This window comes from Corapipo altera, unplaced genomic scaffold (assembly GCF_003945725.1).
Source record: "Corapipo altera isolate COAL_440 unplaced genomic scaffold, ASM394572v1 61411, whole genome shotgun sequence".
Taxonomy (NCBI): domain Eukaryota; kingdom Metazoa; phylum Chordata; class Aves; order Passeriformes; family Pipridae; genus Corapipo; species Corapipo altera.
In genome coordinates this window covers 27,811,668-27,833,977 of record NW_020884875.1, presented here as the reverse complement: position 1 = coordinate 27,833,977, position 22,310 = coordinate 27,811,668, and the positions used below count along the sequence as shown (strand labels likewise).

Sequence of the window (22,310 nt, the reverse complement as noted above, 5' to 3'; positions counted from 1 at the left end):
CAGAGATGTCTGGCAATGTAAGTTACTGGTATATGGGAAAAAAAGGAATGTTTTAAACATTGAATTTCATTGTGTGCTGTGGGAAGTAAGACTGCTATTGCTTGGGATCTTTAGAAGTAATAGTGTAGTAAAGCAGCTGACCTTACTCTCACCAATGCATGTTTAACGCCTTTCTTGAACAGTTTGAATTTTTATCCCTCTGCTGTCTGATAACGATCTTCTGATATTACTTTCACTAGAAGTATCCAGAGGGTGATCTTGTAACTGCAGAAGCCAAACTAGAGACATAGTGCAAATTGATGTTTGGCTTCCTGGGTGGTGCCATCGAGACAGTTTTGGCTTTGGTGGCAATAGGTTGTACTTTAATGATTGTAGCCTGTCAGGGAAGGATGAGATCCACCTGTGTAAAAAACGTAAGAAAATCTTTGGTAGCAGACTGGCTAATTTGGTGAGGTGGGCTTTAAATTGAAGGACTGGAGAGGCGGGGTTCAAAGTGGCAATGCTTATGCCATTGCTTCCTCCTGGGGAGTAGGCCATTCCAACTAGTGCAGCGACAGATGCTCTTTGGCTGCCTCTCAAGATGAGAATCATAGGGCTGGCAACATCCGTCTCTGACTTCGGACGTTCAGCTTCTCCTACGCGTCGCTTTCCAGAAACTCAAGCGCCTGTGGTCAGGCGTAGAAATGTGGAGCTCAGCTGGAGCGCTGCTGAAGGGCTCTGCCCGAGCCGCTCGGGCGGGCAGCGCAGGGCAGGGCAGGGCAGGGCAGGGCAGAACCCGCTCTACCGCGGTGGGGGACGCGCACAGGCGGCTCCGCGCAGCCCGGGGAACCCCTTGGGCGGGGGCTCCGCCGGACGGGGAGGGGCTGGGCGGGGGCTGCCCTTCCTGCCCTCCCTGCCCTCCCGCCAGCCGCCGTCCTTACTTGCCGGGGGCCGCGGGAGGCGCAGCGCTGGTGTTGCCCTCCTGCTCGGCTGCACGGAGAGGTGAGGCGGCCGGGCCGGGCGGCGGCGGGGTGTGAGGGTCCTCGGGCCGCGGCTCTGCCCCGGCGGGGGATCGGTGGCTCCCTCGCGGGGTGTGCGGGGGGCGCCGCTGGCGCTGATGCCGGCGAGGGGCGGCCCGGGCGGGCTCCGTCCCGCGGGAAATTCCCTCTCGCCGCCGGTTTTGCCTGCGGAGGTGCTGGGCCAGCTTGCCGAGGCTTAGCTGGCGTGCGTACCTGACACTGATAGCATTTAATTATACTGCATTTCTTGTTTCTTCAGCCAGCCTTCCCTCTTCAGTCCTTTTCTGTATCGAGAAGCGTCTCGCGCCAGAAACATCTCTGAATGCTGGCAGCGGAGGTAGAAATAGCAATGTCAGAAAGGGCGCAACAATGCAGGTGTGCGATAATCGTCTCCCGGCTGCCCTTCCCGGGGAGCGTCGGACTCGGTGGACTTCTGCGGTCTCTCGCAGCCAGGGCTGTGACCTGGGACTGTTCACCCTTGTCCGCCGAGGTAGCCCTGCAGTAGCCTGCTCACCGCTTTCTCTCCCCCTGGGCAGAGCTGTGGAGATCTTACCCCTGCTTGTGGGGACTGACGGCTTTTCACAAGTTCGTGCCTCCAGAAGCCTTCCTGCTTTTGCTTGAAAAAGTGTTACTCTCACCTCCTCAGAAATGTTGGGTTGACTGTTGGGTACACAGTGAAGGTTCGTTTGTCTTCTGCACCCAGGAGACCCTTGCTTTGCTTTATTGGATCCTTTGTCAACTTGAAGATGGGAGGAGTTGATCAGGTTTTTAGTTAATCTTGCTCTTTAGTTGATTCTTTTTGAAGAGCCTTACATCTTAACAGCACTTTGCTCTTGAAGAACTATTTGTAATGTTGATAAGTTTTTTCTCCTGGGGGAGATCTAAATTTTTTACAGTGAAACCATATGTGTAGTATTGCTGTGGTGGGGAAATGGTAGCAATTGAGTGGGTTTCCTAATCTTTGTTTAAGATAAGTGGGTGTCCTATTAATTGTGATACTAAGATCCCAAGATAGTTCATGTTGTATGGAAAAAATACTGGCAACAAAATATTTTCCTAAAAAGAATTAAACAGTCTGACTAACTGTTGAGATAGTTCTGGTGTATAAGTTTGTTTTCATACACAATATTTTCAGGTGGTGGTACTGTTTTTTACAGGTACACATAGGCAGCATGTCCAGAAACTTTGTGTGGGTATTTTAGAAGATTTTGTCAAGTTATCTTTGGCTACCTAATCTCTGTCATTAGAATAGATACCTACCTTAAACCTCTAGCATCTGTTTTGCCGCACACCTGTTTGAGAACTCCCTTTAATCAGATAAAGGGCATTGAGGGTGTTTGGTTATTAATTTCTTTGTAAAGTAGTCATTTGAAAGAAGAGATACTTCTTGAGCTGAAAAATAATTAGTGGACAAGTGGTAACAGTCACCCCCTTTGAAAGGATAGTGCTTTTTTAGTGTTTTCATAGTTTTCTGATCTGTTACTTCTAGTTTAAAACATATTAGAAAAGGGAGACATAAGATCTGAATTGATTATCAAATGGTTATTTGTAAGCAGGATGAGAGTGCAGTTGCTGAAAGTGTTGTGGTGAAAATGCCCTTCCTTTCCTGTGAAAAGTGTGACTGATAATTTTGGTAAACAGTAAAATAGTAATTCTGTGGCATCCTCGTTTAAATTTTTTTTTTTTTGTCTTGGTGGTTGACACTTTAAAGTGAGCCAGTTATCCAAAGTATGGGAGTTTGATTAGTGGCTGTTACTGAATGTTTCAGGGTGTGGTTTTTTTTTTCCCCTGCAGTTTGTAAGTCCCTGTGAAAGGCTTGAGTTCAGTACACAAACTTTAAATCTCCATTGGAAAAACAGTGTTGCTGTAGAGGATGTAAGACGTCCATATGCTGTGTTTTGTGACAGTGTGTGCAACATTGGAAGCATAAACGTTGCTGCTAGCTGTTAACTGGTTCTCACCATGTGGCTGTGAATAGTGGTACTTGGGAGTAAGATCCCCTTGTGAGTGAGAACCAATAACTGTATTTCTCTTCCGAGGATAATAACTACTGTGTTTTAACCATTTATAAAACTAAAGTGAAAGGGTTTTGGCTGATTTTTTTCACCACTCTGTTTCCACCCACCCGCAAACCGTCATCTTTTTTTTTTTTTTTTTCTTTGGAAGACTGGGCAGCCAAATGTTTACTCTCCAATTTACTTTTTAAAGAATTTTTTATTTTTACAGTTTTATTTCACTTTTTTTTTCCTTAATAAAACCCAGTTTGTAGTACCTTGTAGTCTGATTTAGCTGTGTCTCGGTGTAACTAAGTTGTTAATGGAAGAGATTTTGATTAACTTGCTTGGTTAATCCAGTATATTTTTATCCAAACAGTCAAACATAGGAATTTTATGACAATATGTGAAAAAAGGCAATTTCTTCCAGAATGTCACTGGGAAATTGGAGAGGAACCTGTAAAAGATGGGAACTGCATCATTAGATAGCACCATGTGGAGGGCCCTTAATGAGAGGAGGTTTCCCCATCCTGGGTTGATCTGGTCAGGATGGGGTTGTATGTCCTCTGTTGCCGTCGGATTTATGGTGCTGAAAAAATCTCCAGAGCAGTTAATTAGGGGTGAGATAAGAAAGGGTTTATTTGCCAAGGCAGTAGATGTTACAAGACGCGCGCCCCCGTGCCCGAGAGGTTACATTTTATAACATCATCCATCCAATCCCAGATGTATCCACCCTGTGGCCTTTACTCTGGACCGCCCCAGGGTCCACCCCCTTAAAATGGGTCTGGGGTGCATTTCGGGACCACCTACTTCATCACCTTCACCATCATCAGAGCACAAAGGGTACATAGTTACCTAATTCTTGACCATATTCTGTGGTTTAGGCCCTGATATGCTGTTCTGTCAACCATCTAGGCCTTGCCTTGACAGAAGACTAAACATTTCTGGTGTATTCAGAAGTAGGATTGATTATGGGGAGCATAGAATGGGGTAAGAGGGTTAAGGAATGTATAAACAAGGGTACTGGAGAAAGGGAAAGGGACAAGGGACAAAGAAGGGAGGGTTTCTGCTTTTAAAACCTACTTATAAAACTTACAAGTCTTACCAATATTAGAAAAATAAAAAAAAAAACCATTAAGGGCTTAAGGCATCACCTCTGTGCTGTGTGTTAGCCCCATTAGCCTGCAGGTCATTGTTGTTTGGGGGGTTTTTTCTTCCCCCCCCCCTCTGGTTATGGCCCTGCCTTTCCAAAGGGCTTTTTCTAAGGCTTTTTCCTTCTTCAGAGTTCCAAGTACTCAGATCTCCAAGAAGGTGTGTCTTTACTTTTCAGTGGCCGCTTCAGCTGCGGTTGGTCTTTAGATGCTGCCCTGGCTTACGGTGGCTTTGTACCATGAAATGACTGGGTGGTGGAGGAGGAGGTTGGTAGGCAGGTCCGCTGGTAAGGGATAAGGGACCCCTTTTGCTTCCCTGCTCACAGTGTGCGTATTGAATTTTTCATCTTTTCCAGTTGTTGCTTGGCAGGTCTTACAGAAGTACACAGAGCTGGACCCTGTAGCAGAGACTTGGCTTTTCATCTTGGAGCCTGAAATGCACCATTTTGCTCTGTCTTTACTTCTAAAGCCTTAGTCTTGAGACTTGTTCAACGAGGTTGTTACTTATCTGTAGTGGAAGACTGCTCAATATCAGCTGTTGTACTTCAGCTGAGTCCGGTAAATGAAGGAATTGCTCAGACTGATAGTGTATTAGTGTGGGAAGTAAAAGTATGCTATGTGTTAATTTGCTTGAATATCTTAGAGTCTAAAATATATCCCTCTTGATGAAGGATAACTATGTTGGCAAAGCAGGATGAAATCTGCTGTTCAGAAGTCAGGAATCTTGTGCATGTACTCATTTTTATATCTGTTGTGGACATTGGTGAAAGATGGATTCCTTCATGTTCAGTAAAATTACTTTTTTACCCATAAAATCAGAAACTTATTTTAATTTCAACTGAAATAACTGTGCCACGCCAGACGTTTCCTGGAAAACAGCATGTGCTAACGCATTTTCATGTAAATGTACTTACTGAGCTGATTTGCTTATCTCTTCTCCAAAATACATGGGTGCAGGTATCCATGACAGAAAGTTAAACAGTTTTTATTTTAAGCTGATGATAGAAGGAATATCAGTATTGCAACTGAGGTGAAGTTTTGGGTCTGTTATTCAAATGGAAGATCCTTCTGTGTGTTTCATCTCTTTCCTCTTCCTTTTGCCTTTCCTTCTGTTCAGTATAAAAATGTATTCCTAATTAGCATAAATTATTTAAAGACAAACAACACTGGATTTTCTAGAAAGAGCAAAGTCAAAAATGCTTTAGTGAAATCAGCACTTTCTTGCCTGTTTGTTTTTAATAGCTGAAAACAGCAGAAAAGGTGCTGATGCTGCCAGAATTGTGTACTCTCTAGGTGTATTGACATTTCTTTAATGTAGTTTTGTACCTGTGCCTTAAGCTGCATGGTGAACAAATTATTCTTCCTTTGAACAGTATAGTTGCTTTACCTCTGAAAATTTTCAGGTAAACAACTAGTCCCATATATTTATCCAGTAGATAAATTCCAGTGCATGTTGTTACTGCTGATAATGTAGACTACTTTCTCTATTTCTGTCAGCAGTAAGGAATATTCCAATTATGTTATTCAAGGAATATTTGGAATGGTGCATTATGTCTTGCAGTGCTGTGTTTAGTAATTTTTCTGTGTTCTCAAATATACCAACTAATACTCTTACAGCAAAGAACAGGATACAAATGATTTCATGACAGGTTCTGATATACCTTTTTTGAAATATAGTATTTTATTCTGGTTATGCAGAGGCAAATCAGTTCTCTTGTTCTTAGCTAATGTGATGGTGCTGATCATCCTCTTTGTCCACCTCTCTTTCTGCTCTGGAGATCTATGGTTCTTGGTTTTCAGAGATCCTGTGTAAGGCAAGATGGCTTTGTACTTCTCAGGCACTCATCTTAGGAAGGCACAGCAGGAGAATAGTCCATGCAAGATGTATGTGTTTCTGCAGTTCTTGACTTTCTGTTGAAAACTTGTGCATATCTCTGCGTGTTTGTTTTACTCTGCTGCATCTGTATTTTTTTCTTTACAAAAAAAACCCCACATGGTTCTTTCGCATGCCTTTGCTTTTTAGCGTTGACCTTACCTCATCTCTGTGTGGACCTGTGGGTGTCCACTGGAGCTGTGCTGCATGTGTCTGTTACCTCCTTGGCTGAGGTTTCCTTAGGCAAGAAACTCAAGTCTGGGGTGTCAGACCTTTGCAGCTATGCATACTTTTTTTGGATTGTTTTGTGGGGTGTTTGTGTGATTGCTTGTGTGTATACAAAGACAACATTCTCAGGAACCTGCATTTTACTGTTATAACTCTCTGTATTCTTCATCCCCAAATACAAATTCACAGACTTTTCAAATGAACACGTAGTTTTGAAACTCTTTTGAGTCTGGCAGTATTGTGCACTTTGTACCGAGAAAAGAGGAGAAAATAGATTATATCTTGAATGCAAGAGGCAATTTTGCAGGATATGCATATGCATGCTTAGGTATATGTGAGCTGTTGAAGGACTTAAATGCTGGAAATACAGTAAAATCAGCATTTCTGGTACCTGCTAACTGCTGGCATCACATTCTTCCCCTGTGTTCACAGTGCATGTCCACATGTAAATCTTTTGAGAGTTGCTACCATTTAATAACTTTTAACTGAAACCTGTGCATTGCGTCTGTAGGGAAAAAGTTGGTTTGCTTTAGAGCATTGCCTTGAGAGACTGTGCAATATGTTAGTAATAGATGTACCCATTTTATATTTAACTACTGTCTCGTGATGCATCTGTATTTGCTGTCTGTCTGATCTTCTGTGCTCATTTTTGCTGGCTTTTGTCTGCAGGAATGCAGAAAGAAAAAAAGTTAATCTCAGTTTACAAGGGAGCAATCTACTAGAAGCTGTGACTGAGTTTCCCGGTGGAGTTTTAGGATTCATTGATCTAGGTGCCATTATGCTTACTAGGACCAGGTTTTACCACATAATAAAATGCGTATGGCCTATTAGTACAGAGAATTGCAATTGCCCTTTTCCCCTGCTTATCTTTGAAGATGTGCTGTTTCGTAGGAATAACATGTCTCAATAGCAACCAGTAGTACCCCTGGTACTGCTCATTCATTAAAGCAGGTTATTTATTTTCAGAAAGGTTATTTATTTTGTGGTAGAAACAAAGCAAGCAGCTGAGGATCAAAACAGAGAACACTTAATACAATTTAGCATTGAAATCAATGCCGTGTCTGCTAATATTTTTATTTATTTTTATTTTTAGATAATCCTTAAAATAATTTAGTTCAATCTGACTTATTTATTTACAAGCTTGGAGCAAAGAAGTTAAAATGGTGTTATCAGATGAAGTAACTTGACACTGCCTAATTCTAGGAAGCAAAGTGCAAATTACTTCTCAAACAGAAAAACTAAGTTGATTTTCTCTCTAAATTAGGTAATAAGGAATCTGTCCTCTTTCTGTAGACCAGTGTTGTCTAATTAACTTTTTGGGTGGAATATATGATAAAAGAAAGGCTGGTTTGTTCTGTTTATTGCAGATTTTCATTATATTGTTAGGTGTATTCAAGACATTCCCCTCAAGACTTGTGAAGCTTTATGTACAAGCTAATAGCGTGTGATGGCCTTTCTTTGTCTTTCAGATGGAAATACTTAGATAGTATGCCTTCCTTGCTGGGTGTATACCCATCAGCTGAGAGCTATTGCATTATTGCTAAGAAAATTTTTTTGTGTATATGAAATGGCTGTAGTGGAGGATGTAATATAATGTGTCATTTTTAATTTGCAGATTTCCACGCTGTTGTGGTTCTTTGGATTTGTTTTTTTTTTTTCTTGGAAATGGTAGGTCTAGGAAGCAGCTGCCGAGGGATGAAGTCTTCGCCTCTCCTCATGGCTGCACTTGTGGCATGCATCATTGTTTTGGGTTTCAATTACTGGATTGCAAGTTCTCGCAGCATGGATCTGCAGGTAATTTTCCTTTTGCTCTGCATGTTGTTTTGTACTTTCATAGTTAATGAGCATAGTTCACAAGAAGGATGCTTCCCTTGCATATGGCAAGCCAGGAGCTTCAGGTTGTTTTAGGAACTTTCACAAATATTGTATTTGTTGCTTATTAGTAGTGGGAGATGGGGGTAATGGGATGAATGCCTATTTGTAGGTGAGAAGGACGCAAAATTTGAAGACCTGCATGTGTATTACTTCTGCTCACACAAAGCATTCGGCTATCTTATGCTGTTTCAGTTTAAAGATATGGCAAATGCCATCCTCTGTTTTTTTTTTTTCTTAACTGTACATTGAGACTGGCAGTCTGTTTTTAATGGGAATGGGTTTTTGCAATTTGCTCAGCTGTCCTGGTTTCACTGCAGTTGGTAATGAAGCCCCATGCAGCTCATCACTCCCCCAGCACCAGGATCAGGAGGAGAATCAGAAGGGTATAAGCTGGAGAACTTGTGGCCTGAGATAAAGACAGTTTAATAGGGAAAGCAAAAGCCACACATGCAAACAGACCAAAACAAAGAATTAATCCACTGCTTCCCCACGTCAGGCAGGGTTTCAGCCATCTCCAGGAGAGCAGGGCCTCATCACGTGTAACAGTTACCTGGGAAGACAAATACCATCACTCCAAATGTTCACCCCCACCTTCCTTCTTCTTCTTCCCCACACTCTATATACCGTGCATGATGTCAGTGGTCTGGAATATCCCTTTGGTCAGTTTGGGTCACCTGTCCCAGCTGTATGTTCTCCTAGCCTCCCACGTACCCCCAGCTTCCTCGCCAGTGAGGCAGTATGAAAAGCAGAAAAGGCCTTGGCTCTGTGTAAGCCCTGCTCAGCAATAACAGAAACATCAACCCTGTGTTCAGCACAAATACAAAACATAGCCCCATACTACCCACTGTGAAGAAAGTTAACTCTATCCCAACCAAAACTAGCACACCTGTCTCCCTAGATTTGTTCTCTGACATGACCTGTAAGATTGTATGTGTACTTTCCCACGAAATACAAGAAAATCTAGGTTGTTCAGTGTCTAAAAATCTGTATTTGTGTTTCTTAGTAGCCCTTCTAAAGGATGACACAAAACTCACATGGAATAATTACCTGCTATTTTTCTAATGGTAACTATAGTTTTTGTGGTTGTTGAGCTTGTGTTTTAATCTTTTCTAGAGCATTTATTCTGAAGTAGGCTGTGTGAATCAAGTTTCTGTTTTGTGGCAATTTGTGCAGGATGGATTTTTTTTTCCTTTGTTTTTAGCAATCAAACCTAAAAGGGAACAACCTGGTATCATAGGTTTACTTGTTCTAGAAAAAACAAGTGGAATTTTTTTTTTTTTCCACTTCATCCTTATGAAGTGGGATGTTGAACGAGGGAGTGGGAGGTTGGTTCTTTTGGCTGGGGTGATTGACACACACAAAAGAACTAACTAGCAGGCCTGCATTCCAAGCTCATGGCCCTCCTAAGACTGTGGGGCAGGGTGATGAGTTTTTTTTTCTTCTCGGAAACGGGAGGCACTTCACTTTTCCTTAACTCAGGCAAGGTGTGTGTTGGAGTGGTCCAAGGTTCGCTTTGTTTTCCGGCCTGGTCATCTGGCTGTTTTCTGGCCTCGGCTTGCCTCCGTTTTTCCTGCGCCCTGTTCTGCCCACAGCCCAGATCTGCTCGGATTTCATTGGAGAGGCTTGACCCATCTGCAGTGGAACTTTCTGGGGAGGATATCGCCATTCCTTCCTCTGGTCCCGTGTTTGGCAGCAGCTTTTGCCCATTAATGAGGGGCAGGAAATCCTGGCCACAGCCTGCGTGAGTTCTGTGGGAAGAACCCCCTTTTTCCCCTTTCCTCTTCCCCTTCTCTGTGTGGGGGGAGATCTCTGTGTGGGGCTTCTCCCACACATCGGGCCCCACATGGCAACCGCAAGAGCCCAACAGCGCCCCCTGCCGACCAACACGGAGCACTGCGGGCTCTGCTCCTCCAGGGATCCAACAGCGCCCCCCCCTGACCGTGGTTAGAATTGTGCCAAAAGGCGGAAAGTACTGAACTGTTTCCTTTTTGAAGGGGGTTTTTGGGTACAGGGTTATTGTTTGGTTGTTTTTGTGTTCTTTTGTTGTTCTGCCAATACACATATATCCTTTAATAAAGGGCTGTTATTTTTCCTTTCTCCATACTTCCTCAATTGGAGCCTCTTAATTTTGAATTTACAATTGCTTAGAGGGAGGAGTTGGGTCTTACTCATAACTCATCCTCCTTAGCAAAACGCTTCAGTCTCATTAAACTGAGACTGAAGTAATGACTGATGAGAGCTCCTCCCAGATTTTACCAGTGAATTTGTATCCTGTTTGTAACTGAGCTGAATTTTAGTACTGAGGTGACAGCTGAAGGAGTTAAACTCTTGTTTCACCTCAGAGTGGGCACTGTTAAACAACCACTTGTCTCTGGCTATGCAGTTAAGGGTGTGTCTTGGCCCTTCCTTGTTGTGACTTCTGAGACTCTGGTCATCCCTTGCTTTCCCTTTAGTCATTGGCCTCAGGATGGTGGCTACCAGCAGGTAGTGACTGTGTCAGTACCACTGAAGCTTTGCTGCACAGCTGTGAGGCAGCTGAGACTGATAAAAATAGGCCACCATCCTTGTTTAATCTTGGTCTCAATAACCTAGAGACATAAGGTCTTTTTTGATGTTACTGATGTACTGTACTATCCTGTACATTTCTCCAAAGTTAGCCTGAAAATCATTTTGGCATGGTCACGCACTCCAAATGGAATAAAAGCATAGCTGAGGGCATGGATGGAGCTTCTAAAGCACTCTGTCGATCCATTTGCTTGTTGGCAAGACTTTGCAGCTATTATGACTAAAATAGAATAAGTGCTTTTCTTTGCTCTTCCAACTAAACTGCAAGTCTTTTTTCTTATTTTTTTTCTCTACCTCCTCTCCCTTCTCTTGCTTTCTGTGGCAGAGAAGCAGAGTAGGTGGACCACAATATGGAGCATTACTGTGGTGTAAGAAGATTTTTTTTGAAGTCTTGGAACATGCACAGTTTCTATACTATCTAATTTTTAGTCCACCTGGAATCATCAGGCCTTTTTGTCTGGGTAGATTCTGTTGATGTCCTCACCCTCCTGCACATCTTTGTACTCCTCATTGTTGCAGAAAAACAATTTTAACCCAAAATGTTTAGAAACTGTCCTGCAAAACTAAATTGGTGCTTAAAAAAATAGAAGAGGAAGAAAAAAAAAGGAGCTCTGTTAACACCAGGCTTGATTCCTCATCTTATGTCTCTGTGTTCGTATGTGAACTGTGTTCGTAGTATTGAATTTTCTTCTGATTGTCTCTGTTCTTTGAGCAGTCATGAAGAATTGATGATTTTCTGTTTCTAAACTGAGTTTTTCTCATATGTGTATTTTGTGTAATAGCCATATGTCAGTTGTTCATGTGAAAATTGGGCACTGTTGTCATCTCTCTGCTCTTTCATAGGTCTTCCAGGAAAACAGATTGATTTGAGAGATGAGTTTTCACTTTGAGTTGGTTTAGTATCAACACTGGGAAGTGTGGAGATGTCAGAATTGTGTGGATTGAATTAAAATAATTGTTTGGCCTTGTATATCAGAAGGATTGTGAACTGTAATCTTTTTTTTTTTTCTTAAGCTCAAGTACTGAGGCAGCTTTCCATTTTTATCTTTAACTGAAATTTTGATAGTCTCTACAAAATATACTATACTGTTAATTTATGTGAAACTGGGGAGATGTGTGTCCGTGTGTATGGAAGGTATCCCTGGCTAACATAGTACTTCAATTACATGAATGTTGTTAGAGCTGTGAATTTTGCTATTCCTTGAATATATTGGAGGAGAGTCTGGCAAGGGGGAAGCATTTCTGTTGGCTTTGGCTAATCTGCTTTTCCTCAGGGTCGAGTCATGGATCTGGAAGGTAAAGTCCGGAAGGCAGCAGCAGAGAGGGGTGCTGTGGAGCTCAAAAAGAATGAATTCCAAGGGGAGTTAGAGAAGCAGCGACAGCAGATTTACAAAATCCAGTCCTTGCACAGCTTTCAGATGGAAAATGCCGAGAGAGCACGTCAGGAAGAGAAGGTAGGGTTTCTTCTAGCCAGTTTTCTGTGAGACTGTGAATTACCAAGACAATCTCTGCAACAGAAAATGTTTCTCACGTGTTCCAACTGATGGGCATACGGTCAGTGTTGGTATGCCAAAACATTTATCTGTCATTTTATGATATTTAGAAAATGGACATTGAATGCATGTTACAGCATTTGCTGTGTAATATATGAAATACTAGAAGCTGCAAGTAATGGCACTTTGACTAAAACCCCTACCCCCTTTGTAAATCGTGGTTACCAATCTTGGATTGGCTTCTGGCTTTCTTTCCTGTGTACTAATTAAAGAAAAGAGGCAAACGCATCAATATATATATTTGTATTCCCAAACGTGTTTGTAAGCATAAATGGTTGACGTTCATTTCTAAACGCGTTACAAATTTTGTGGGACCTTGGCCTTTTGCCTCCAAAACTCAGTAGTGCTGGGAAGACATGAAAAGTTTAGACTTTCATGGCAGAGCTCCTGACTGTACAGTGTTGCCAGAGATGGATGTCCTTTGTGAAGAATGTGAACTTAGCTAGTTAAATAGCAGTGTGTACAATTGCTGCTGTGTAGTGTCTTGCAAACCATTTTGTTGTGTATTTTCCTTCTGTTGCTGATACCATTTTTAATGTGGTAATGTGGTTGTTAGTCATTGATATCACTTTTCTCCCTGTTAGTAGAAATATTTAGTTGAAAGTGTTCAGTTGCTTCTCCTGTAGAGTCTTTTGACTGAAGTTTATAGATCAGCTTTCCAGGACTATTACTTCCAGCAGGCTGAACAGACACAACACATGATAGTAGTAGGTGTTCTTCAGGTAGTGGGTTCACCATGAGGGGATGGTTTGCTATTCAAAACTTGTGGTGACTGAGCAAAATATCACCAGAATAATCTTTGAAGGATTTAGAGGAACAGAAGTTGAGTAAAAATAGAAGGTGGAGTATGCACATCAGTGGTATATGTCTTTATTTTGAAATAATCTTTACCCAAAGTCTTAAAAGAAATACTAAACCAATTCTTTTTACTTCTTTTGAGACAAATATGTTTCTTTGATAATGTCTCTCTTCTCTTTGGGTTCAGTCTTTGCATATACTTAAAAAAAGATGAGGTATAGTTTGTCTATTTATTTTTTAATGTATGTGTATATTAAAACAATATCCCAGGATAGTCAGACAGCATTTGAGTGGGTAATCAATCTTCTTGTCGCTTCTACCTTGTAGTATTGGGTGTTGCTGCTGAGTGTTGTGGTGTTGTTTTGCGTTCTACTTTTGTCTTGTAAGGAGTGAGAACACATGCATGAGTGGGGAAAAAAACCCCAAAACCAAAAGATTCGAAGGTAAGAAAAGGGCAAATGTAAGAGAGTATTATGCTTCCTTTTCATAAGCAGATATAGCCAAAGTTATTAAAAGGCACTGGAAGTGTAAGTGCTGGCCACAGAGTTTACAGCACAGACTAGCCAGATGGGTGGATGTTGAGAGATTGACAGGAGCTCATCTGGCATCTATGCCAGGAAAAGTGGTGAAAAGTATTTTACAAAACCAGAACTGCTGTTGGATGTGGGGGAGAATGTGGTAGCCTGGGGAAGATTCAAAGCAGCTTCTGGCAAAGAAAGTCTTCTGAAGTCTCTTGGAGTTTTTTCTGAGTGAATCAGTGACAAGGATGAGGGAGACAAATGAAAACATTCACACCTGAAATTGCAAAAGTCAATATGTGCATAGTTTGTAGAGATACTAAGCAGCCATGCAGTAACACAGCACTATCTCAGGGGTGAATGATAAGGCAAAAGTTACAAAGCAGCTTAGAAATACACTGGGTTAGTTTTTGTACTGTGGGAAGGTTACCAGTGGAATTCTGGAGTGCTGGGAAAGGCACACAGAGGAGAACAAGGAGGATAACCAAAGCTGTGCTGTAGTTTTTCTGCAGGAATCCACAGTGTAGGTTACAGGCTGGACAGGAATCGGTGGAGTTGTCACAGTCATCTCCAGGATACTAAATGGAGCAGAAAATGTTTGTGGTTAGGAGAGACACTGATGGCCTTCAAAGGCCGTCATCAAGTTGTAGTTCAGACTGGGCAGAAGGTAGTGCTCTTCATGCAGTAGATGTTGAAGCTGCAGTTGTGTGACACCATAATATGCAGTTGCAGTGGGTCTGTGTAGGTTAAAAAACAATTGGATAACCTGGGACAAGCACCTGCCCCACCACCCAATACCAAGGTGTTAATTCTGTTTTGAAACATTCCTCAGCTGCTGCTTGGAAAATACTGTGCTTTGTGGCTGCCATGGAATTAATTTGGCATTCCAGTGTTAGAGATGGGATGCTGGGAAAGGTGGATTTTGGGGCCAATCTTAGTAGCCCATCCTTCTTCAGTGCTTTTCCCTCCATCACTATAAAATACAGTTGTTCAGTAACGGAACAGTCTTTGAAGCTTTCTTTGAAACCCCAGGAGCTGATGCTTTAGGAAGCATAACATGAAAGTGATGCAATGGACTAATTTCCTGTTTTCTGTGTTTTGTGCCTGGAGAAGTGCATGTCTGAGGAGCCTGAAGTGGTAGGACGAGTGTGTATGTGCCTGTGCACCATCATGTGTCAAATTCAAAATTTGCTTTTGTTTCAGCACATGAGCAAATATCCTGCACAGGTGCTGTTTGTTTTCCAACTCTTAATTTAACAGTAGAGAGGGTTGTGTTACTGGGAACCTGTGTATGTGTCAAAGTTGCCATCAGCCAAGTTCTCATGGATTTATCCATTGTAATTTAGGAATTCCTCTGATATGGTGGCAGGGAAGAGAGGGAAAGTTTAGTTCTCCTCACTAATGGCCTTTATCTGAAGAAGCTGTCTAGGTTCAGAGGTTATTCTGCAGAGGGATGTGGAATATAAGGAAAGATGGTTTCTGAGTGCTTTTTTGTTTGTGCGTATCTGTATCTATGTATAAGTGTGCCTGAAATATCTGGTTTTCGGCTCCATGGATTTCAGTGGAATCTGGGATTCCTGGGAGGCGAGTAATGAATTCAATCTTTCTGGTTATGGGAAGCTTGCTCCTTGAACTGAGCTTTATTTACTCGGTAAAGATTAGCAGCAAGTATTTACCTATTCAGGAAGAATGAATGCAAATCCAAATCCTGAGTCTCTCAACTTGTTTTACAAGTGATACAAACTGTATAACTAACTGGAGAGGTCTTTGAGTCATAACTGAGATTTGCTTAGTTCTTGTTGTTATTCATAAAGAAAAATGAAAATGCTTTCAGCAGATGTGTAGGAATGAATGGTCTCTCTCAAACCCTCCAAGTTTTCAGGGAGAAATGGTGGTTTTTCTGGTTATAGACGAAATTTGTATGCAAGGAGACTCTCACAATCTGGTCGTCTTAGGAAAAGCAACTTCAATGTAATATTTGAGACCCATCTTAATTGCAGTTCATCTCTGCTCACTGTGTCTTATTACTCTGCTGATAAAATACAGAATAATTATGCCACTAATTTAGTTTCATACCAAACTGATACACCAATCAGGTACTTACCCTGTTAAAGTCATTGTCGGTGGCAGTGCAGTAATCACTTTGAGTTAAATCTGCCTTCTTTTGAAGTAGAACTGTCTCTGGCTACTTAAAGGATGAGGGCATAAAAAGTAGGAGGTAATCTGAGCTGGAAATACCCTGTGGGCTCACCTTTCACTGAAGCAATGTAATTCTGGAAAACTGCGGTTGTAATTATTCTCTTAGGTCTGAGTATGTATAAAACACTACTGTCATCAGTTTGTTTTTAAAAAACCTACTTGAAATTTTAAGGAATAGTGTAGATTTAGGAAATGGCTTTGGGAAAGCTCTACAGAAATAGAATGAAGAGATCAAGAAATCTTACCTGAACACTTGATAACAACAGAGTGCAAAAGGGTTGTTTACAATCTGTAAGCAATTTTCTAAAGAAGAATATTCTCTGTGGTTGTTATTTGGGACTTGTAGCTAATGGGATGTACACAGCCACAGCTCTCTTTGAAGAGCGTATCAGGACAACAATATATGTAATATCTCTTACCTTTAACTGAAAGAACATGCTTTTACAGTTGATAATTTTCTTTGAATTTACAAAATTCTTCCCCAGCCCGTATCTTGTTTTACTGAGGAGAGGGGCCAAGGTATGTATGTTCTTTGTGAAGCACGTCACTGTCTTGTTGCTCAGTGTTTTTTAACACAGGCCATAGCTTCTCTCTGGTCCCCTCCCTCTGGGAAAATTTCAATTCCCAGCACAGTCTTCTGAGACAAAATACCTATTGGTATGCAAGGAGTCAACTCCACTGAAAAGGAATTACAGTAAATCAGCAGGGAGTGAGAAGAAAGCCTTGTGTGAAAAGGAAAAGGTACCTATGTGTATTTGTTTTTTGTGGTTTTTTTTTTTTTTCAAACCAAACAATCTTGCATATTCTAGTTTTGGAAAGGCTTTGAGGAACATTCCATACTTGCCATAACATGATCTTACTAAATTAGCAAAAGAAATCAGTCTGATTACTCATAACTGTTCAAAATGTATCTTCCACATGGTGGGGAGAAGCAAAATCATCATCCGAGACTTGCTGCACTGTAGGCACCCTGAGAGTAGGAATTTAGAGTATGTGTAGTTTAAGAGTTAACTAGTGGAATGTTTCTACCTCTTCATAACAAAATGAATGGACAAAAAGAAACGCAGAAGGTACCTTAGATGTATCTGTACAAGTTTTATATTAAGATTCTCATATCATAGGTTTTCGTTTTTCTTACACTGCCTATAATTTGGCAGTGTAAGTATATTTAGTTAAATATAACAATATCTTGAAATTCCTGTAGCTCTACAGGGCTTATTTTCTCCAATCCATTTGCTAGTGCACTGCACCCCTAAAAGTAATTTCTTTTTATATAAGTTAACTTCCCCTCTCTTCTGCTGAGAGCGTAAGAAATTATTAATCTTGTAATTTTGGTGGTTTCTGCAGTTTTGAGGGCTGAACTACACCGTGTCATGGTGCACATGTCTTTCGTGACAAAAAAGGAGAGTCTAAATTGCTTGGAGCTTAGGATGTGAAACAAGTTTGAGTCTCTGACCTTTGCCGTGATTACTCTTTAAGAAGAGAGCTGGTTTTTTGGGTTTGGGTTTTGTTGGCTGGGTGGGTTGTTCGTTTCTTTGGTTGGTTGGTTTTTTTGCTTGTTTGGAATTTTTTTTGTTGGTTTGGTGGGATTTTTTTATGTTTATTGAGGATGAGAAAAAGTCTGCAATTTTTGAATGGAATTCAATTCAGTGAAATACAGATTTACATGAACAATGTCTCCTCCATTTTGGGCTTGAAATTTGTTTTAAGTCTTGCTTCAATTGATGTGCCTCCACTAAAAGTATACATGAGTGTGCAGCACACAGGCCAGCCTAAAGGAGAAATATTTCTTAGGAATCTTATTTATGAACTTTTTTTCCCACATACTAATATGTAGTTAGCCATTAATATCGTGGCCTAGAATGAAAAAGCCTTGTTGTGGCTCGTTGTCATGGTTTAACCCCAGCTGGCAACTAAATACTGTGCAGTCACTTACTCAGTCCCCACACCTCTCCCTAGATTTTTGAAGAAAACACATGGCTTGAGATAAGAACAGTTTAGTAACTGAATCAAAATGAAATAATGATAGTAATGAAAAGGAGAGAGAGAGGAATAAAACCCAAGAGAAACAAGAGATGCACAATACAATTGCTCAGCACCAGCTGACAAATGCCCATCCCATCCCCCAGCAGTGATCAGTGCCTCCCGACCAACCCCCTCAGTTTATAAACTGGATATGACATTCTATGGTGTGGAGTATCTCTTTGGCCAGCTGTCCTGGCTGTGCTCCCTCCTGGCTTCTTATGCACCTGCTCACTGGCAGAGCATGGGAAACTGGCAAGTCGTTGACTCAGGGTAAGCACTACTTGGCAACAACTAAAACATCTGTGTGTTACCAACATTATTTTCATGCTAATACCAGCATGGTGTTGGGGAGCAGTGGGAACATGTGAGATGGGTCTACTCTTTTTCTTTGCAGTAAGGACTTTAATCACTTTGAGTTAATTATACCCTGCTTCTCCCTGATTAATTATAGATGTCTGTTTCTGCATGTATAAATCTTAGCCTCCCATCTTACTTTATTCCCAGTTGGTTTTGTTCTTAGCAGGTGAGTTACTGATCCTGTGGCTCATCTTTGTCTCCTTTGTGCTATATTTGTAAATTCAAAGCCCTTTTTTAATTAGGTGTTAGTTTTAAAATCAGTGTTTACGCTCATCAGGTTCTTTGCTGTTTTAATTCTTTTTCTTGTTGCAATATCTCATGCTTCTATATACAGCACCTACAATCAGTGTTAGAAAACACGTCAGTTCAGTGTACTTGGATTAGCTTGATTTATGATTGTAGCAAATGCTGAAGGAGTAATTGTAGTAATTCCTCCAAGGCATATATCTATGGAGAATACTGTGTAAGGTGGTAGTTGGATCAAATGCATGTACATAGTCCAGAGCATGTGCTCAAAACATAGGTTTTGAAATAATCTCCCTCACGTGTGTTTCTGCATTATGTTTTTGGGTTTTTTTAAACAGTAACTTTATCTTTGTGTTTCTTAAGTGGAATGTGACTAGTGTAGACATGTTCTATGGTGAATAATAATGACAAAATCTCTGTCAGTTGTCATTAAAAAATTTGCCATACAGCTGGAGCAAGATTTTTCCCTCACTGCTGGTGGAAGTGTGACTTTTGATTTTTTGGTTTCTGAAGACTTGCTGTCCACAGCATTGTCTTCAGTCAGGAGACTGATTTTTATCTCTGTGGCAGTCACAGGGACTTTTGTGCAAGACATATTTGCAAATATAAGAAGCTGGTTCTATGTTTCAGAGTCACTCTGTCACAGAACATGAGATTTTGATGTGGTGATACAGTTATTTTCCAAAAGCTGGATTTCCTGGGGATGATAGCTATTGTTTTGTGGGCTAAATGAAGTTTAAAATGTGAGTTGCTTTCTAGAACTGAGTATTGCCATATGTCTGGTCAGTGCTTGCCAGCAGTTTTCTTTCTTGACCTGCATAAAAACCCAAAAGAAAACAATGTTTGCTTAATTCACAACCTTGATGTGAAGATTACTTAACACTGGAACCACAGTCAGATTGGAAGCTGGCAGTTGCAATATGGTCCTATAAATTATTAAACAGTATTTCCTGCTCAAGTTAAACAGCTAACCAGATTTTTATTACTTTTTTCTTGGACTCTTGCCCACACATTCAGAGATAGGTGTGGCATTGCCAAAAGAAAGTTTTATACGCAATCCAGAAAGACTAAGGCGCACTTTTTTCCCCTGTTGTGATTCAAAGAGCAAATACATGGCAAATAATCCTACTCACTTCAGCTAATCACAGTTATTATTGTCCAGATGTGCAAAATATTTGACACTTGTCTGTTTTGCTGTCACATAAGCGCTCCTGGTATTTGGGAGTTTCATTTTAAGAAAAAAACTCCACAACCAACAAAGCTCCACTCCAATAAAACCCCAACCAACCAACCAAAAAAAAACCCAAAACCCAACAAACCAAAAAAACCAAAGCACAACAAACCATAGGAACATAAAATTGCTACATCCTACTGATTTTTCTGGTCCATTGACATTTTCTAGTAGTGGCCAATGCTGTATACCCTGAAGATGATAATCGTGGAACAACCTGGCTACATGGTTCATGCATTAACAAAACTTGGAATTCCATTGAAATATTAGCTTCCTTTCTCCAATAAACCATTGAAAGCAAATTCATTTTTTGTTTACCTGTAGGAAAGGAGACGGAGATATATTAAACATGTATGGTGTTATTAGTGTTACTTGGTTTTCATTTTCCTTTTTAACGAATGAGCAAGACCTTTACTCTTGAGTTTTCACAGTGGTTTTCACACACCAGCTGTACATACAGAATGGTGTAGAAATACTTTGGCAACAGGTAAATGACTGCCTCTTTGGAGTGGGACTCTTTAAAGGGTCAACCAGAGACAAATCCACTTTTCTGCTGGATGCTAGCCTGCCCACTCAGATTGAACGCTGCATTTCAGCTAATCAACTCTTATTACTGTAGTCTGTGTGAAAAAAGGCACTGATGATGTTGTCAGTGTTTCAGGGTGACTTGGGCAGACAGAATGGATGCTGCTGTTTCTTCGCAATTGCGTGGTGTGGACATACATACACATCAGTACTAGAGCAGAAACTTTGGGAAACTGGGGACTTGGCATATCCTGATCTGGGACCCTTGAACACTGAGGTTTCCCAGGATAAGAATAATGAGGAAATAGGCACTGAATCCTAAGAAATATTCTCCTAAGACTGTACTGGATTGTTTCTGAAGAATAGGTGGGTTTCTTTCTTTTTGTAATCTTAAGAACTCTTCTACACCACACTTGCTAAATGCTAAATATGAATTTGAGTTATCCTGGTATCTTGCTCACAGCAGTTAATTTCATTTAGTCTTGATTTGGTGCTGTCAGTTTTCAGGTGTTGTGGGGCATGCGTCTATATGAAATGGTAGATGAAGGTTGATGAAAGAATGGACAAAACATATTCCTATGTTGACTACCTCTTCAGAATGAGAGAGAGAGAGCAAAATGAGGGAATGGAAGAAGACCACTCCAGCACAAAAGCAGTGGAGATGATAGTTAGAAAAGGGATACAATACAAGGGCTTCACATTGCTTTTGTGAAGTTCCTTTATGCTCAATCATTAATGCTTTCATAGCTCATCTTTGCATGCCTGAATGCAGGTGTATTGATTCCTGAGTGAGAGGGTAATTGATAGTGAGCTGTACTGTGCTGTATTCTTCTTCAAGAGATAAATACAGTAAATTTGACTGTGACTGCAGTCGATTAAAGTACAATAAAGCAGCAAGCAATTTTAGTATCTTTAATTTTTAGATGCTTCCTCTTTGCATCTATGCAGTGGTACATTCCTCATGCCCCCTTTAGTGGGGAATCTGGGTTAAAATGAGTGTTTGCTGTTTGCAATAGTAGATCTGTAAAACAGCTGAAAGTTTTTGTTTGACTGTAACACAGCACTTCACAGAAAACAGATCGTTACAAGTGCTTTGGTAGGTGTTGTTTATAATATTAATGGTAATACAAGTCCTTTGCAGTTAAAACACTGTTTTTTGTTTTGCTTCTTTCAGGCAATACTGCTGAGAAACATCACAGTAAATGATCGACTGATTCAGAATCTACGAGGTATGTTGTAATATCCCTGTGCATCTCTCTCATACTGTTTTTTAGGCCCTCTGTTTTTAAGCCTTGCATCTTTCTGGGGTCATCTGAGAATGCTGCCTTTCTTCAAGTCATGACTTAGATACTTCTGCATAGTTCCAGTTAAGTGAGAACCATAGTTCCAGTGTGAGAATAATCTACCTCAACGGTAGAAGGATTTGTCCATGTAGTACTTCTGACTCTTACTGTATAAAATAATACAGAATAAAACTAGATTAATGTATTTATTCTCTATTCTACCTTTTGCAGCATATTCTTGCATTTTTCCCTAGACTGTTGGGTTGTGCATTTTAGCTCTGGAGGAATTCACAAACGCCTATATTAAATAAGAAAACTCAGTCTAATTCATTTCTATTCATGTTGGTACTTCAGAGTTGTTACTAGCAATGTATTCCTCAGGAGGTCTGGGAAATGAATTCTAAATCCTGTAAACAAGTAAATATGTTGTGTGCTGCCTGCTGGTGCCCTCATGCAGAGCTTTCTGTCAGGAAGAAAACTGTAAATTATAGGTGCCTCTGTTTCTGTTTCTTATACAGGAACATAGCTGTAAATTGCGTATTATTCAGGGAGGCGTTGTAAGCTTGTCTGTAGATGCCGATAAACATGAATACTGTTTCTTGCTGTGTTCTGATTATGATTTTGTAGACCTAAAGATTTTCTGGGCTGAAACTTAGCAGGGTTTGCAAATCAGAATATTCCTGATGAAGAAAAGTAGGTAAAAAGATATGTTACACTGTTTTTGCTAATATATTTTGCTGAAAGGCTATTTTTGCCCAACCTTGAGAATCCTTGTTGAATAAATTCAACAATCAACTATGCGTTTGTATGCAAAATGTAGTTAGCATGACAGATGAATTAATTTAGTGTGCTTACTATTGATTTGTTGAGATTTCTATTGTTGTATGTGTA

At 40.7% G+C, this 22,310-nt stretch overlaps 1 protein-coding gene across 4 annotated transcripts in view; it reads left to right on the top strand.

Moving 5' to 3' along the window:
• Positions 1–880: 880 nt before the first annotated feature.
• Positions 881–22,310, top strand: part of GOLM1 (golgi membrane protein 1) — a 36,041-nt gene continuing 14,611 nt past the window's right edge. The window contains exons 1-6 of one of the 4 annotated variants that reach the window (XM_027635032.1): positions 920–981; positions 1,258–1,335; positions 6,914–7,014; positions 7,860–8,038; positions 11,959–12,138; positions 21,311–21,365. In XM_027635032.1, coding sequence (XP_027490833.1) covers positions 7,910–8,038; positions 11,959–12,138; positions 21,311–21,365 — 364 coding nt within the window. In that variant the 5' untranslated portion in view covers positions 920–981; positions 1,258–1,335; positions 6,914–7,014; positions 7,860–7,909. Of the gene's footprint in view, positions 982–1,257; positions 1,336–5,167; positions 7,015–7,859; positions 8,039–11,958; positions 12,139–21,310; positions 21,366–22,310 lie in introns of those variants that run through there. The other 3 variants (XM_027635031.1, XM_027635033.1, XM_027635034.1) reach the window with 3 other exon arrangements.